At 41.1% G+C, this 17,185-nt stretch overlaps 1 protein-coding gene across 1 annotated transcript in view; it reads right to left on the bottom strand.

Moving 5' to 3' along the window:
* Nucleotides 1-17,185, bottom strand: part of IQGAP3 (IQ motif containing GTPase activating protein 3) — a 187,733-nt gene that overhangs the window by 116,508 nt on the left and 54,040 nt on the right. Inside the window, exons 19-23 of the mRNA XM_085639704.1 lie at nt 13,823-13,993; nt 12,925-13,008; nt 12,158-12,229; nt 8,433-8,502; nt 397-605 (exon numbers count right to left, since the gene is read on the bottom strand). Coding sequence (XP_085495830.1) covers nt 397-605; nt 8,433-8,502; nt 12,158-12,229; nt 12,925-13,008; nt 13,823-13,993 — 606 coding nt within the window. The remainder of the gene's footprint in view (nt 1-396; nt 606-8,432; nt 8,503-12,157; nt 12,230-12,924; nt 13,009-13,822; nt 13,994-17,185) is intronic.

Raw genomic sequence — 17,185 nt, 5'->3', positions numbered from 1 at the left:
AAAACAGGTCTAATCACAGATGGTACCACCACGGGTAAAGAGAGATGGCAGTCACTAATAAAGATACATTTTCCTTAGTAAATTATCCCAGCCAACTATGGGCACTCTGCCTCAGACACAATCAAGTAATAATGGTGAAATCCAATGCATCATACAGAGGTAAAGGGTATCGAGGAGACAGGGAAGAAGCATTGTTTAGGGCTCTTCAAGTACAATTAGATAATCACTAAAATCGCTAGAATTCAAGACAAACCACAGAGAAGGAGTTTGCCAGCTAGTCCAAAAGGAAAATAATACTCATGTACAAGGCCCGAGATTTGGAGAAGGGAAGTTGGAGCCAACAGAGACACCATAATGGTTACAAGTGATAACAACCCTTAGGAGGCGCCTATTTACCTGCAGAGTAATACGGTTCTTCACAAGCAGCCCAATTTTAATGTCCATGATGTTAAGGTCATTCTCCAGTTGTTGGTTGGAACGGATTTTCTTCACAACTTCTTCGCGCAGCTTCATCACCTCTAGCTCTTCCGAGAAGTCATGCTCGTTCTGCTCCAGCAGGTGGGCGAACTTGCGAAGGGCACTTAAAGGTGGGTTTCTCGCATGCACTAAACGGAATAGAGCAAGAATTTCAGAGATACATAAAATTACTAAATAAGCAGGGTGAACAAAAAAAAAAATATTAAAAAAAAACAAAAAAAAAAAAGGTACGTCTGGTGATAAGTGGTGATAGATTCACCTCACAACAAATTCCAAGAAGACATTTTCTTCTTAAACTGCAAAACATTAGCATACCTTACATTCATTCTAGGAATAAATAACAATCTGATTGCAAGAGCAAAAATAACAACAAAGATTTTAAATATGGCCAGTCTCCAATTATGGTCTTATTTTCGCGCAACTATCTAGATAAGAGAGTAGTTTATGAAATCCACTGCAGTTCCAAACTCCCTCAATCTCCCAGTCAGACCATGAATGCTCCTTCAAGTAAGTAATTAGTACTGGTTTAGTGAATACACTTTTTTATTTTAGATCAAGACAATGTATACTACCATTTCTATTCCAAGGGAAATCCATTGCGTAATGATGTAGTTAGCCAATTTCAATCTTATTGCCCTTGATGTACCTGTAGAACAAGTTACTTACCTTCGTTAATGCTCTTTCTGGTACAGATTCTATCTAGCTGCAGATACCTCACCTTTTGAAAATTCCCAAAGCGTCCGACTGGATCAGAAAACTTCAGTAGCAACTCTCTGCGCCAGTAGGTGGTGCTGCGCGGTTCCACACAGACCAGTTCAGGAAAAGACATGCGGAGCCTATATAGGGACCACTCCTACGGGCAGACATCAGTTGCTTTCGAGAGTGTCCTCGCCCACAGACACAGAGCTTCCAAAAGCAAATTGGTGTGTCCAATGTGCAGATTCCTCAACTTGTGATCTTTCTAATGGGTAGAGTTCAATCACAAAACTAAGAGGATCGGAAAAGAATATGCGACTAGGTAGTCTTTACCAGGCAGTGTTACCAAAAGGTAAGTAACTTGTTCTTCTGACAGACTTCTAGCCTCAGATTCCTCACCAAAACAGTACCCATATCGAGGTGGGTCTGTGACTGGACTAAAAAAAGTCTTGCAGGACAGAGCAGGCAAAATGCCCCTCTCAGCGGACCAGACAATAGTGTCCAGGATAGGGGCTCTGCATGCCAAGGCATCAGAATCAGGCCCTGGTAAAATGTACATGCTGTCGTTCCAGAGGCTGCTTTCTAGCCAATGTGTAGCAGCTCTTAAAGCAGAGACCGATCCAGCAGGAGATGGTTCTCTTCTACACTGCCTTGCCTTTTCTCGCTCCAGAGAATCCTCCTAAGAGCCAATCGTCCGATGGGTGTACTAAGTAATATCTACGTAAAGGCACCAGGATCATTTGGGGACCAAGCAATGAAGTCCCTCCTCCCCCTTAGAGGGCTGAGGCAGAGCATAGAACGTCAGCAATGTGATGTACTGATCATCATGAACTGGCGTCACAACTTTAGGCAAGAAAGATGCCCATGTCCTTAAAACCAGTTTGTCAAGGAAGGTGGTGGTGGTGTACGGTGTGTTGACGCAAAGAACTTGAAGTTCACTTACATACCTCTCCAATGTAGGCAGTCTATTCCAGACTATGACCTCCCTACTATATCCTTCCCTCAGAGCATAGTAAAAAAAATTAATTTAAAAAAAACACATTTTCTGTGATGTTAATACAAGATTTATGAATGACAGAACATGAGGTAACAAATGACTTTCAGACTAGAGTGCTGCTCACATCTAGTCCCCACTCTTTACCCCTAAACATAATGATCTCACCTTCATAAAGTTCACAATAAAAGCAATGCATCACTCAGTCTATAAAGCAAAGAAACAAAAGCAGCTTTGATCACAGACTGTACTAACCGGGGTAAAGATAGACGGCAGTCGCTTTAAGGTTATAGCGATAAGGAACACTGTCTTGAGGTAGAGAGGCCATAAGGAGCAGCTGTGAAGCGGCTCAGAAGGAGTGCACATCAGAAGCGTAAGGACCAAGTTAAGGTCCCACTGTGGCATGAAAAGGAAGTGGGAGAAAACAAATGCTGTATATGTAAAGCTTTCAAAAAGCGCAATACAAATAGAGATTTAAACAATGAGGACTGATCCAGAAACCTCAAAAAAGCCAAAAAGGTAACCATTAACTGTGCCCAGAGCAAGGCTTACCAGTCTTGGGACAAAACAAACAACAAAATGTTAGATAAGTTTGCCGAGGTGATCCATCTGCGGAGCACCGCACCAAGCCACAAATATGTCCCAACAACATTCGTACACAGTTTTTGTCCAAGGATGCCTTGCTGCCAAGATGACATCAACCACTTCCTGAGAAAGGTTGAAGATGGTCAGCTGGTGTAGCACAATCTCCAAGCATGAAGGTGGAGATTGTGAAAGCCTGTATGCAGGACTCTAACCTACTGATGCCACAGCAGAGTCTCTTGGAGGGTCAGCTTGATGGGAGGACAAATGTTCAAGCCCAGGAGTTCTGGATACAATACTCTCTGTGTTCAATCCTGAGTCACTGGGATGGTCCTGATCTTCTTGAGATCTTGGGGTAGGAGTGGTATCGTTGAAAAGGCATACAGAAGTCCCAAATTCAACTAGAGGTGTAACACATCTCTGACCGAGAGATGTCTTGGAAACTAAGATATGCAGACCATCTGACAGTGCACAGTCTCGGCAGTGGTGAAGAGATCGAGCCAAGGTTCTCCCCATTTGCAGAAAAGATGTTGCGTCACCCCTGCGTGCAAACTGCCACGTGACTCGTTAGGCACTTACAGGTAATTTCATCCTCACTGACATTCAATGATCCTGCCTGGTGGTTACCGCCCAGGAAACTCTCTTGGTGATTGAGCCATTTTCAGAGGTGCAGGGCCTCCTGGCACATTGTTCACAGAAACCCCCCCCCCCCCCCCTACCTAGCCCTGCTTGTTGCAGTACGAAATAGCACTGGTGTAGTCCGTGAGTACCTGTATCAGCCCCATCTTTTACGGATAGAAGGAAGGCTTTCAACGGCAAGCAGATGAAGGTTGGTCTGGAGTCAGCACTCCGCCAAGACCAGAGGCCTCTGATCTTGACCTCTCCCAGATGGACATCCTACCCAAAAGCATGAAATTCCATTCATGACATTCCTGACATTGCATTCCATGACATTCATGACATTCCAAGACATTCCTGACATTACAATCCATGACATTCCATGACCTTCATGATTCCAGACATTCATGATGACATTCCATTCATGACATTCCTAACATTGCATTCCATTCCTTGACATGACATTCCATTACTGACATTCCATGACATTCATATGACATTCCATTCCAAGACATGACATTCCTGACATTGCATTCCACGACATGACATTAGTGGCATTGCATTCCAAGACATGACATTAGTGGCATTCCATTCCAAGACATGACATTGCTGACATTCCATGACATTCTTGACATTCCATGACATTCTTGACATTCTCTTCATGACATTCCATTCCAAGACACGGCATTCCATTCCATGACATTCCTGACATTCCATTCCAAGACATGACATTCCTGACATTGCATTCCAAGACATGACATTCCTGACATTGCATTCTAGGACATGACATTCCTGACATTCCATTCCATGACATTCATGACATTAAATTCCATGACATTCCAAGACATGACATTCCTGACATTCCAAGACATGACATTCCATGACATTCTTGACATTCTATTCATGACATTCCATTCCAAGACACGACATTCCATTCCATGACATGACATTCCATTCCAAGACATGACATTCCTGACATTCCAAGACATGACATTCCTGACATTCCATTCCAAGACATGACATTCCTGACACTCCATTCCAAGACGACATTCATGACATTCCATTCCTTGACATTCATGACATTTCATGACGTGACCTTCCATTCCATGACATTCATGACATTCCATGGCATTCCATTCCATGACATTCATGACATTGCATTCCAAGACATTACATTCCATTCCTTGACATGACATTCCATGACATTCCATTCCAAGACATTCATGACATTCCAATCATGATATTCCTGACATTCTATTCCATGGCATTGACATTCCTGATGACATTCCATTGCATGACATTCCTGACATTCCATTCCTTGACAACACATTCCTGACATTCCATTCCATGACATGACATTCCTGATATTCCATTGCATGACATTTGACATTCCATTCCAAGACATGACATTCCTGACATTCCATTCCAAGACATGACATTCCTAACATTCCATTCCAATACATGACATTGACATTCCATTCCAAGACATTCCAATACATGATATTCCTGACATTCCATTCCAAGACATGACACTCGACATTCATTCCATGACATTCCTAACATTCCATTCCAATACATGACATTGACATTCCATTCCAAGACATTCCAATACATGATATTCCTGACATTCCATTCCAAGACATGACACTCGACATTCATTCCATGACATTCTTGACATTCCATTGCAAGACATGACATTCCATTCCAAGACATGACATTCCTGACATTCCATTCCAAGACATGAAAATCTTGACATTCCTGACATTCCATTCCAAGATGTGACATTCCTGACATTCCATTCCAAGACATGACATTCCTGACATTCCATTCCAAGACATGACATTCCTGATATTCCAAGACATGACATTCATGACATTCCATTCCTTGACATTCATGACATTCCATGACGTGACATTCCATTCCATGACATTCATGACATTCCATGGCATGACATTCCATTCCATGACATTCCTGACATTGCATTCCAAGACATGACATTCTTGACATTCCATTCCTTGACATGACATTCCATGACATTCATGACATTCCATTCCAAGACATTCATGACATTCCAATCATGATATTCCTGACATTCTATTCCATGACATTGACATTCCTGATGACATTGACATTCATGGCATGATATTCCATTCATGACATTCCATTGCATGACATTCCTGACATTCCATTCCTTGACAACACATTCCATTCCAAAACATGACATTCCTGACATGACATTCCTGATATTCCATTGCATGACATTTCTGACATTCCATTCCATGACATGCCAACATGACATTCATGACTTTCCATGACATGACATTCCTGATATTCTATTCCATGACATTCCTGTCATTCCATTCCAAGACATGACATTCCTGACATTCCATTCCAAGACATGACATTCTTGACATTCCAAGACATGACATTCCTGACATTCCAAGACATGACATTCCTGACATTCCAAGACATGACATTCCAAGACATGCCCTGACATGCCATGACATGCCATGACATGCCATGACATTTTTTATGACATTGCTGACATGACAGACCATGACATGCCATGACATTTTTAATGACATTGCTGACATGACAGACCATGACAGACCATGACATTCCATTCTTGACATTCCATTCTTGACATTCACGACATGACATTCCTTGACATTCATGGCATTCCATGACATAACACTCATGACATGACATTCCATTCCATGACATCCACGACACTCCATTCCACGACACTCCATGAGACGACACTTTTAATCACACCACTTTACTTCACTCTACGCCAGACCAAATCGCGATTTGGTAATTGCAAAATGTTATGTAGGTAGGAATCTCAAAATATTTAGCGATTCCTTAATATTACCCAATAGTGATCAGGTAAATACTGAATCGCTATTAGGTAATATGACTCCATTAGTTCCTATGGGCCAAAAGGTTCATAGTTGCGGATGGCTTTGCATTTTCTAATTTGAGATTACCTAATTGGTAATCGCAAATTAGTGAATGCAAAGCCAAGGGTGCCCAGGGGCATGAGCCCCCCCTTAAGCACCCTCAACATTCGAATTGTGCACATGTAAAGCGCACACATGCTCTAAGGGCATGTGTGCGCAGCATGGCACTTTGAATAATGCATTTTTCAAAATTCCTACATGTTTACCATCAACTTGAAGTTGATGGTAATTAGCAATTCCTAAATTCACAGTTTGCATTTAGGAAAGGCTTCTTGCATATGCATTAGGGATTTGCAAACTGCCAAATTTTGCGATTCACGCCATTGGCGAATGCAAAATGCTTTAATACATCTGGTCCTACTCTACGACACTCCACTCTACGACACTCCACTCTACGACACTCCACTCTACGACACTCCACTCTACGACACTCCACTCCACGACACTACTCATCCCCCACTGTACGGCACGCTACTCTACGTATCTCAATCTATGCCACTTTACTCTATGCCATTCCACCACTCTCCACCCCTCTGCTCTGATCCCCTCTCCCCCCCTCTGCTCTGATCCCCTCTCCCCCCCCTCTGCTCTGATTCCCCTCTCCACCCCCCTCTGCTCCGATTCCCCCCTCTGCTCTAATCCGCTCCCCTCTGCTCTAATCCACCACACTCCACTCTATGACACTCCACGCCACTAACGTTTAGCCATGCTAAACAGCAGTCATGCTGGTGTACAAGATGTCTAAAACACATTGGCAAACCCAATAGCTCTTGCATAGGCGAGACCTATTGGCTTTGCCAGTGCTTGTTATGCTTGTTCTTCATCCACCCTTGGGAATGTCAAACTGTTTAAATTTGGTAAGCTTTAGGAACCAATTTTAAATAATGCATTTAAAAACATTTGAACTGCTTAAACATATTATGGCAATATTTGCATACATCTTTTAAGAAGTTCACTGTAATTATAAGAACATACCTTTTCTCTTAAAAATAAACATCCCCATTGCTTCAGTTCACTGCTTGTGAGAATGTTACCCTTGTTGCAATACAATGCTAGTAACTCATTCATCTAGCCATCCTCTAAAAGAACATATTCATTGTGCAAATTAATATTTAAACAAAGGCAAAGTAATATACAGATCCTGAATTTCTGATACAAGCATTAAAATGCAACAATAGGCATTGATGTCTTAAGGCTACTTGCCAAAAACTATCTATTCATTTTAAATTGTATTGCATATTATTGCACCATCATTTTTTATTTGCAGATAGGTATCAAATGGCATTAGTGACCCAAATTGCTTTTAGCAATCTATAGAAGGCCACTAATAATTTTTAGACCCAAAAAGTTTAAACTCAATAGAGAAAAAGGTAATTTGAATGGAAAATATTTGGAAAAACACAGGGTTATGCAGCTTTTACTTTGATATGTCTGTCTTTTCTGCTGCTAGTTTCTGGTGAGCAAAGTGTGTTTAAGACAGCAGTACCGCCTCCTATCCACAGGGGCAGAGCTGAGTAAAAATATAAACACACTTCATGAAACACAGGTCTCCACAAGGCAATTATTTAAAAAGTTGCAAAAATCGACACAGATGTTCCTGGAGTCATTTTGTTATCATTTAGAAGACATTCCCTTGTGGGGACCTGGGTTCAGGTCCCCACAGTGCAATTAAGTCCCCACAGCGTGAGTGTTTTATCACACCCAAGTCCCCACAAGGATAGTAACACACACACCCCCACACACACACACACACCACCACACACACACACACACACACACACACACACACAACCACACACACAACCACACACACCACCACACACACCACCACACACACCACCACACACACCACCACACACACCACCACACACACACACACACACACACACACACCACCCCCCCCCCACACCCCTTATGAGCAGACATACATTGGACTTCAATGTTCGCACTTTGAACCTAGAGAAACATTAAATCTGCACTAGGTTCACAATGATTCCACTTGCAGGGCACTCAGTGATCAAAACAGCAATTGTAAAAATAAATGTGGTAGCCCAAATGACCCCATAAACTAGACCGCTGTTGAAATTGGAATATCAACTCACCCAGCATTCTGTAGTCACCCCTTGCCTTGTTGGCTCTCACAAACGCCTGGATTTTGATTATATAACGGACCTAAAAAAAACAAATACAAATTGAATACCTCCTGAAATGCTTAATTCTGCAAGATAACTACTTGGAAATGATTTTGAACATGAAAAATTAAGTGACTTTAGTATGAAGTTGTGCATCTTTTGGGATGCACAAAATATCACTGGGTGTATTTGCGTAGAATTTAACAATATCAGCAGTAAAAGGTGTAGTACATTCTTTAACGCAGAATAAATTACAAGAAGCAGACAGTACCTTTAACCAAGTGCCATGGAGGTAGAGTGTACACTACAAATCAACCAGACACAGATTATTTCTGATTTCAGAATAAACCAAGGCAGCTTTGTTTTCAAGCCCACTTCATAGATGTCCATGCAATGCAGCTCTGCCCATCCTACAATGCCACAAGTAATTTTTGGTCCTATTTAGTAAATGTCGTTTCATCTCCCGAAGACTGTTTTGCACAAAGAGGCTAGTTTGGCGACAGTGGAAACAAAAACATAAAAACTGAACAGGGTTAGTACTTAGTCCGTTGTAATTGTTACTACAACTCTCAAAGCGCAGATTGCGAGTCTTTGTGACTCGCAAAGAAAATGAGGCAATGCCTTTTTCTTGTGATTCCCAAGTGCAAGCATCAACAGTTTCCACCTCCTGTGCTGGTCACAGTCATATGTTGGTAAAAACAATCACAGCTGGAAACTGCCCACTAGGCACATCTTCCAATGTGAGAGTGGCAGCCGTGGACATCGAGGTACCTTAGAAACCTGAAGTCCTTTTTGCAATGTGCCTTAAGGGACGGGAGCTATAATGCGCAACACTGCAAAAGCAAATACAGAGAGGAGTCTAATGTGCCTTGCATGACTATGATGCTGCAGATTCAGCCATATGCAAAAATTCTCAGAAGAATTTTGCTCCAAATAGAGGAATACGGCAGGATTTCTGTGAATGCCTAAAATAAGGCCCAATGCACTGTGGTTGACTTATCAAATCAAATCATGGGATATTTATTTAGCGCACATATCACTCGAAAGTCTCATGGCGCTAGCGGACAGCTCAAAAGATCAACTTGGCTAGATGCATTTAGATGTCAAACAGCCATGTCTTTAACTTCCTGCGAAAACAGTTGTGATCATTGATGATGCATAGGTGTGGGGGCAGTTTGTTCCAAAAAGCCGGAGCAAGGAAGGAGAAGCTCCTCCCTCCGTTTGTGGTAGTGCGGATTCTGAGAGATGCGAGAAGTGATTGGTTACTGGATCTCAGAGTTTTGCCGGGTTGGTACCAACTTAACATTTTGGCCCAAAAGCCTGGGCCTCTTCCGTACAGATTGTGCGTTAAGCATAGAATCTTAAAAACGTATTCGTTTTCTGACAGGGAAACAATATAAGAGTTTCAGGTTGGGTGCCGACGGGGATCTTGGTGGAAGATGGAGTACTAACCTGGCTGCGGTGTTCTGCAGAACCTGCAGCCTTGAAAGAAGGTCTTCATTTATTGACACCAGCACCCAGCAGAGGGCAAAGACATTACTGTTCATATATCGGATCATTACCGTTCATATATCTGATCATTTATTTCTTTACCTAGGGGGAAGCAAAAACACAATATTGCAACTCTACTCCTGTGAACAGGATCACACGAAAATCATAGACTGGAAGAGAAGCTGAATGGATCCATTGATAAAACAAGGTTGGGGCACCTCAACTAACGAATAATTTCTCACTGACTAGGCACCTCCGTAAACGAGTCAATAAGAAGTCTTCATGTCTGCAAGTCGCTTGTTGCTCCTGGCTTCCAACATTGAAAGTGCATCAGTCTCAGTTCCAGACGCTGCTTCCAAGAGATTTTGGGAGAAATACAATGTGAAACTCAAATCAAATTTATCCCTCAAAGAGTTTAGACCTATAATCTCCATCAACTCTGCGAAACATCTAGAGCCTTAAGATCTTTAAAATTGAAAAAAAGATGCGTAAGCTCAGATTATTTTGTAAGCTAGAAGAAGGCACTGTGTCTATATGCGTCAGGAGATGCAGGACAATTTAGTGGATTTCCCCCCTAACATTTAGAGTCTCAAAAAAGAAGTAGTCAAGGTGTGCATCACATCTCAACACAAGAAAGATCACAATTAACAACACAGCCACTGCATGGTTCTTTATCAGTTAATTCTATGTTTATTCATGTCACCAACAAAGCATCCTCATATTAGCCGAACACTGCTACATGACCAGTGCATCACATTTTAAAAATTACGCAATAATAATTAAATAAAACCACAAAAAGTATATTTATATAGTGCATGTTCACTCAAGAGCTCTCTTTGTGCAATTGCCAGATAATAAACGTTTACTGTTCCCCAAATCAATGGCACTCATTTTCTGACAGAAGAACAAAAGATAGGTTCAGATCCTAATGGGCTTTCATCATGGGGGAACAAGCACAGCTGCCTCCTCTGGGTCAATTACTTCTCTCACCTCCATTTCTGACAGAATGTGCTCCTTCGACAAATTAAGAAGGACAAAAGTATCCAAAATATACGTTTTACAGCCCATGTTAGAAAACAAGGCTAAGTGGCGACCAGGTGGAGCTTACAATTGTATTCAGTTGCTCAACCTCAAAGACTAGAAGTTATTTTTAATTTGCCAGGCAATACACCACCTAGGTAAGGCACACCCAAGCAATTGCTGTGAAGTAGTCAGTATTGGTGTGGTGCTACACAGAAAACCTTAACAGAATATATCTGAAATTTGTGAGATGGGCTTGGTTATTTGCTATAAACTTTGGTCATTGTATACGCAAGTAGGCCTAAATGAAATTGTGTTTCTCGCTTCTTATGAAAAGTGAAACAAAGAATATCCATCCAGACTAAAACCAGTGATCAGCCAAGGATTAATTCACCTGCTATCCAATAACAGGCTTCTGAGTTAGGCAATATCTGTAAAGATCTGTGCAGTCACTAGTTTGGTTCAAAGCAGGACAAAAACAGCCTATAACCCTGTTCAGAGGTTGATAAACCTTTAATACGGAGATTGGTAGGAATCACACTAATGATCTACAGTACTTGGTACTTAGCTACCATGTATGCATTTCAGTGCTCTATAAAAAAAAGGCATGCTCCTCTAATGACTTCGCCGCAAATGAAACTCCAAAAACTCTTGGGCTGTGAAGCACTTGTTGCAAATTGACACAAGACCAAGGGAAAACTCAAGAAAAAATTTCAAACAAGGTGTGTGAGCAAATTCTTCAAAGTGAAGAAAAACAGATGAATGGCTGGAAAGAGCTTTAAACTGGTTTATAAGCAATTCTAGTAAGCAATCTAAAATAAACTGGTGCTTGCATGCAGGTATGTTTTCCAGAAAGCATCTTTCAAAACGGTTTCTGCACTCACTCCTGGAAAAAGATAGTAAATGTTTTATACAGTTAGTGGATCAGAGGATGGGTCCCATAGACATCAAAACAAGCATAATGTGCACACTCTTTCAGGTTGGATATTTTAAGTGCTTTTTTCATAACTGTTTGGCATTTTAAAACTAAACTTTATGACTTTGTCGAGTAAGTAAAACTAAGTGAACCAGTCTTTTCCAGATGCGGTATTAGTTTCCCATGTATATTAGGTATATGCCAGCCCCAGCAAACACCAACAATTCGACTGTTACTAAATTACAGGGATTTAAAAAATAAGACTCACATTTCTCCTGAAAAAACGCAGGCGAGCTCTGTACTTTTTGCGGGCTTGCCACATCCTCACATAAGATTGGATCTTGGGAACAGAACAGAATCAATGTCAAAAATATTTACAACAGGCATGCAAATAGCCCGACCTTCTCATCTTTCTGAAGTTAACACATGTAAGGCAAGCCGAGAGCAAGAAAGGCAGTAGAGACTAGAATCAATTATTGCTTAGAGGCAGGTGCTTAAACAGTGCTACAATTTACATTGTTTACTTGTATTTTAATTTGGCTTAAATCACCACCTTTTAAGCTGGCAATCCTTCTTACCCCATAGATGGGGTGCTCCTCCAAGAACCAGTTAACTTTACTCTACAGATGACCCTTAACACAGTCTTCCCTTACAATCATGCTCCTAGACTATTTATAGAATATTCACCCAGGTGACCGGGAACTAATCAGACGTTGACAGTCACTGCACTTATTTTTATTTTATTAAAAATAGAGTACATTCATAATTTCGTATTAATACATTCTATTGAAGAACAAAGCTAAATTAGATAGCCACAACATTTTTGTACATATAATTCACCTGCAAAATACTTTAATGGATGAGGTGGACTTTAGAAGCTACTCTAGCCATGTAACACATTGAAGAACTCCAGGAACCATGTCTTTTGATTGATGGGAGTCCCCAGTGAAGCATTAATAGCCAATGACCATCAACCGCACAAACAGCAAAGGTATTGAAAAAGAAAAATGGCTAGAGTAAAAACCAGTTCTGTACCTTTATTGCAGCACCAGTACACTTTCGGAAGTACAAAAGCCTTTGCTGGTAAGCTCGTCGTTGCAAGAATCCTCGCCAATGTGCCTGCATATACACAAGGATAAAAATCTTATCCGGACCCAAAAGACTGACTGTGCCACAATTAATTGAACATATTAAACGAACAACAAGCTTGAGTACAGATTCAAAACGAACAAGGCAATGTAGATATTCACTGCACTAAAGCAGTCCGAATGTTTCACTAGTTGGGGGTGGAGTTGAACTCTCAATTTTCTCCAATCCATAGAGATCAGGTCATAACCTAGATCAAACAATTTCATGGAGGACACTTCAAATGTGCTTACCATAGCCTTGGTTGAGAAGTCAGACCTAAAATGGAATGGGCCAGGCTCCAAATCATTACTTCAGAGATGATGTAAAACCATGTGCGGGGGGGGGGGGGGGGTATGCATCAGATTATTCTAAACGATATAGTAGTATGGAATAGTAGTATGGATCAGTGTAGTCACAGAAACACCCTACAAGAGACAAGGGACACAAATATTCTAATTAAGACGTTAGAGAGAAATCTGAAGGAGAAAATGGGTTGCAAGTACTTGGCATGGGAAAAGGAGTAGCAGACAGCAAATATGAAACAGAATGAGTTGCAGGTATTAGATGTTCAAATCCAAATACCTTAAATGCACTGAAGGAAAAAGTCACCAAGAAGTAATTACCAAATTAAATCAATACTTTTTTGGTGGGGCTAACCACTGGGGCGTTTCCCTTTTCACATATGCAGTTAATGTAAAAATATACACAGTCCTCATAACATCCTCATGCATCTCACACCAAGCACTTCAAGTGGTGAGGCCAGCTTAACTAGGCTTTCACAGCATGCACCATGATCACAAGATACCTGGATTTTAATAATGGCTGGCAATTGCTTGCGAAGTAGAAAGGTTCGGTCTGCAAACTGTTTGCGGACCAGGTATCCTCGCATTAGGGCCTGTAGTCGCACTATGATCTCTGTATTAGCTTCCCACTGCTGCTCACGTGTGTATGCGGCGTTCACTGCAGTGATTGTAGACTAAAACAAGTAGAGAATTTTGAAAATGGTTAGAATGAGATCAGTCATACTTTGAAAAGAACAAACATGGTAACGCCAAAACATGATTTAGCAACTTCAATCATTGTGCAAACCGTTGCATAGCACTGTGCAGAGTAAGACACACCTGCACGGTTTCATATTCGGGATGTACAGCATACCAGGTCAGTGGTTTGCCTCATCAATAAGGTTCCTAAGCAACAATCTGCACAGGCTTGCGGTGTGATACCTTCACCCACACACAGATGGTTCCAAATGGCACAAACTGTGAGACACTTGGAACAGTACAACAGTTGATCGAATAAAAAAATATATAAGTCAATAAACAAGTAGCGAATGGACCTGTAGAAGGTTTTAGTCATTTCTGGTGGATAAGGCATGTAACATTTTTTAAAGGAGTTCAGCATAGCACCAGTAGAATTCATGTCACAGCCATTTAAGAACACTAGTAAACACAAGCAATCTGATGAGTGTCAAAGGTAATCATTGCAGCTTGATCAACCTTATAGTATCTCAGGGTCTCCCCTAATGACCTTTAATGAGACTTAGTAGATCTAGGAAAAAAAGGACACTCTGGTGTGAATTGCAATTCTTGACTTCCATCAGATCCCGAGGTCCCATTATTAAAGGGGTGATCATGTTCTATTCAAGGGGTTTTGTGGAATAAAGTAGCTTTTAGATCTTGCATGATTTTGTAATAAAGTGGTTAGCGTGCCAAACCCAGCATGCGCCAGAGTTTGGCAATAAGGGTCTTTATTGTTCTGCTCCTATGCTTTTTGGTCTTAGTTTCATAATGCATAGCCTGTTTTGTCTCAAACCACCAGAGCATTAAGTCAGGTTTGGAATTGCTGGGATGGGCTTCCTGCTAAATTCTGTCTTATGTATAGAGACCTGAAGTGCGTCCGTTGTTGTGTATGGGCAGAGAAAATCCTCAAAAGAGAAAGGATACCCAGTAAAACTTTAAAAGGAAGACACAGTAATTGAATACTATCCAGTAGAATTACAATGATTTGATTTAGAAGGATTCATACAGGTTGATATAATTTTTTTATTACCGCTAGGTTGTTCCATTACAGACTGAGGCTCATTACATAGAAAATGTTGTTGGACCAGCCCAAAAGCAGTTAAGCCAGGAGTCCTCAAACTGGGGGGGCAACCCCACTAGGGAGACCGTAAGTGATCCCAGGGGTGGGGGGAGCCAGGCTCGGTCCAAAAGAAGCATTATGCTGATAATAGTGCTTTCTTACGAACCCCCACCCCCATTTCTAATAATTACACTATGGATACTTAATTGCAATGTTTAAATAAGTCTGGACATCCATAAACCTTGCCAATTTAATAGAATTGTGAAAAATTCTGAGGGGGGACCCGATTCATATTTTTTTTTCGAATGGGAGGGCGCAGCATCAAAAACGTTTAAAGACCACTGAGTGAAGTAGGGAGCCAGAACTGCTGGACGACATTCCACTTGAAATGTCAAGCCAAGATGCTTTTCAGCATTATTGGGTTTCAGTAGTGAAGTCCAGCTTGAGTTATTACAAGGCCTGTGTTGTTCTGAACCCCAGGCAAGAGTGTCGCTTTTTCTCACAGGAAGGGCTTTATAGGAATGCTCCAGTCAAACTTGCTTCTCACCCCTCGAAATTGTACATTTAGGTAAGCATCTGCATTATTAGATTGTGCCTGGGCACACAGAAATCCCGCAGTAGTATGCAAATATAGAGCAAAACACTGAATAGGGATACATATTAGAATGGGAAGCACTGATGCAGAGTGAGTGAGTGTGTGTAAATATATATATATATATACATACACACACACACACACACACACACACACACACACACACGTGTGTGTATATGCATGGCAGGCCTATGGATCACAACTCCTATTATGATTCGTCTACTTGGTCATCAGAGTCAATAAACCCTTATGCACACAAGCTAAGCCAATAATCAGTGTTCATCCTGGTCATTCCTCAAAAATGCCAAAGAGTTACCCAGATGCAGAAGAGACTCACAGCAAAACACAGGATTCAGGGAAAACAATTGATCAAGCACTGCACAAAATGTCCATTGGTTCTCTGAACAGCAGACTAACGCAGAAGGGTGCAAATCTGAGTCAATTTTGAACATAAATATTAAGCATCACTCATTCTGGTCCTAGTGAGTGGCTCTTTTGTATACAGAGGAACCTTACTCATGTCGTCTTTCTCGTGTTGGGGCTGAAGCAAATGGCATAGAATGTGATCTTATATCGCCATACTAATAAATGGATATTATGTACAATCGATGCATATGCAGCACGATAGCAGATGCCCTTGAGAGGGCCTGCATTCCATCTAAATCAATATGCACAATAACTAGCACCATGAATATCTCATGCCGCAAGGAAGAGTTCCTGGGACGTGACCCATTACTGAAAATGACATTGTTTAAGGTCCTTTTGGAAAAAAAAAAATCAACTATTTTCCACCAATTCCTTTTGTTCGTACTCAGAGGGGGTCAAGTGTGGTTTTAACTGGATGGATTCACCATTTGAGCAACATGGTAGAGCCAACTGGTCTGTGTCAAAACTGGGATTCTGCTTCTCACCAAAGTTACACTTCATGTTTTTTTTAATTTTATCTTTTTTTTTTTTTTTATAAGACACCACTTTCATATGCTCATCGGCACAGAGATCCAATTGCCTGTTTTCTTTTTTAAAGAGGGGGAAATCTCACCAAAGGACTAAAGTGGCGGTCTTAGTTTTACATCTCCTGCTTGTAATAGCTCAGTTCAAGGTCAAGACAAAATATCAAGAAACGCTGAAAAACACCTCTCCTTAGATGGTTTTGTGCATCAAATCATCAGGGCTCTTTCAAGAAAGGAGAACACATCTTTTGTAACAATTCAGACTGAAGAGCGCATCCAATTTACCCATCAAGCTTCTGCCTTTCCAGATCAAATCGGATCACCGACACAAGAGTAATCTGTGGCCAAATGAGGCATCCATAAGTAAAAGGGTTACTGAAAGCAAGTATTGGTCCATGTCACCTCACTGCAGACTAATACCCTTTTACTGAAATATCTACGATTATCTTATAGATCACACAAACTACAGAGTACAAGGTCACTGCTCCGAATAAGCTTAAAATAGCCACAAGAAAAGAGGCTCATAAGGCAAGTTTAGTGTAGG

The sequence above is a fragment of the Triturus cristatus genome, chromosome 12, assembly GCF_964204655.1.
Source record: "Triturus cristatus chromosome 12, aTriCri1.1, whole genome shotgun sequence".
Classification (NCBI taxonomy): domain Eukaryota; kingdom Metazoa; phylum Chordata; class Amphibia; order Caudata; family Salamandridae; genus Triturus; species Triturus cristatus.
The sequence above is the reverse complement of the archived record's forward strand: the minus strand, read 5'-3'. Positions and strand labels throughout refer to the sequence as shown.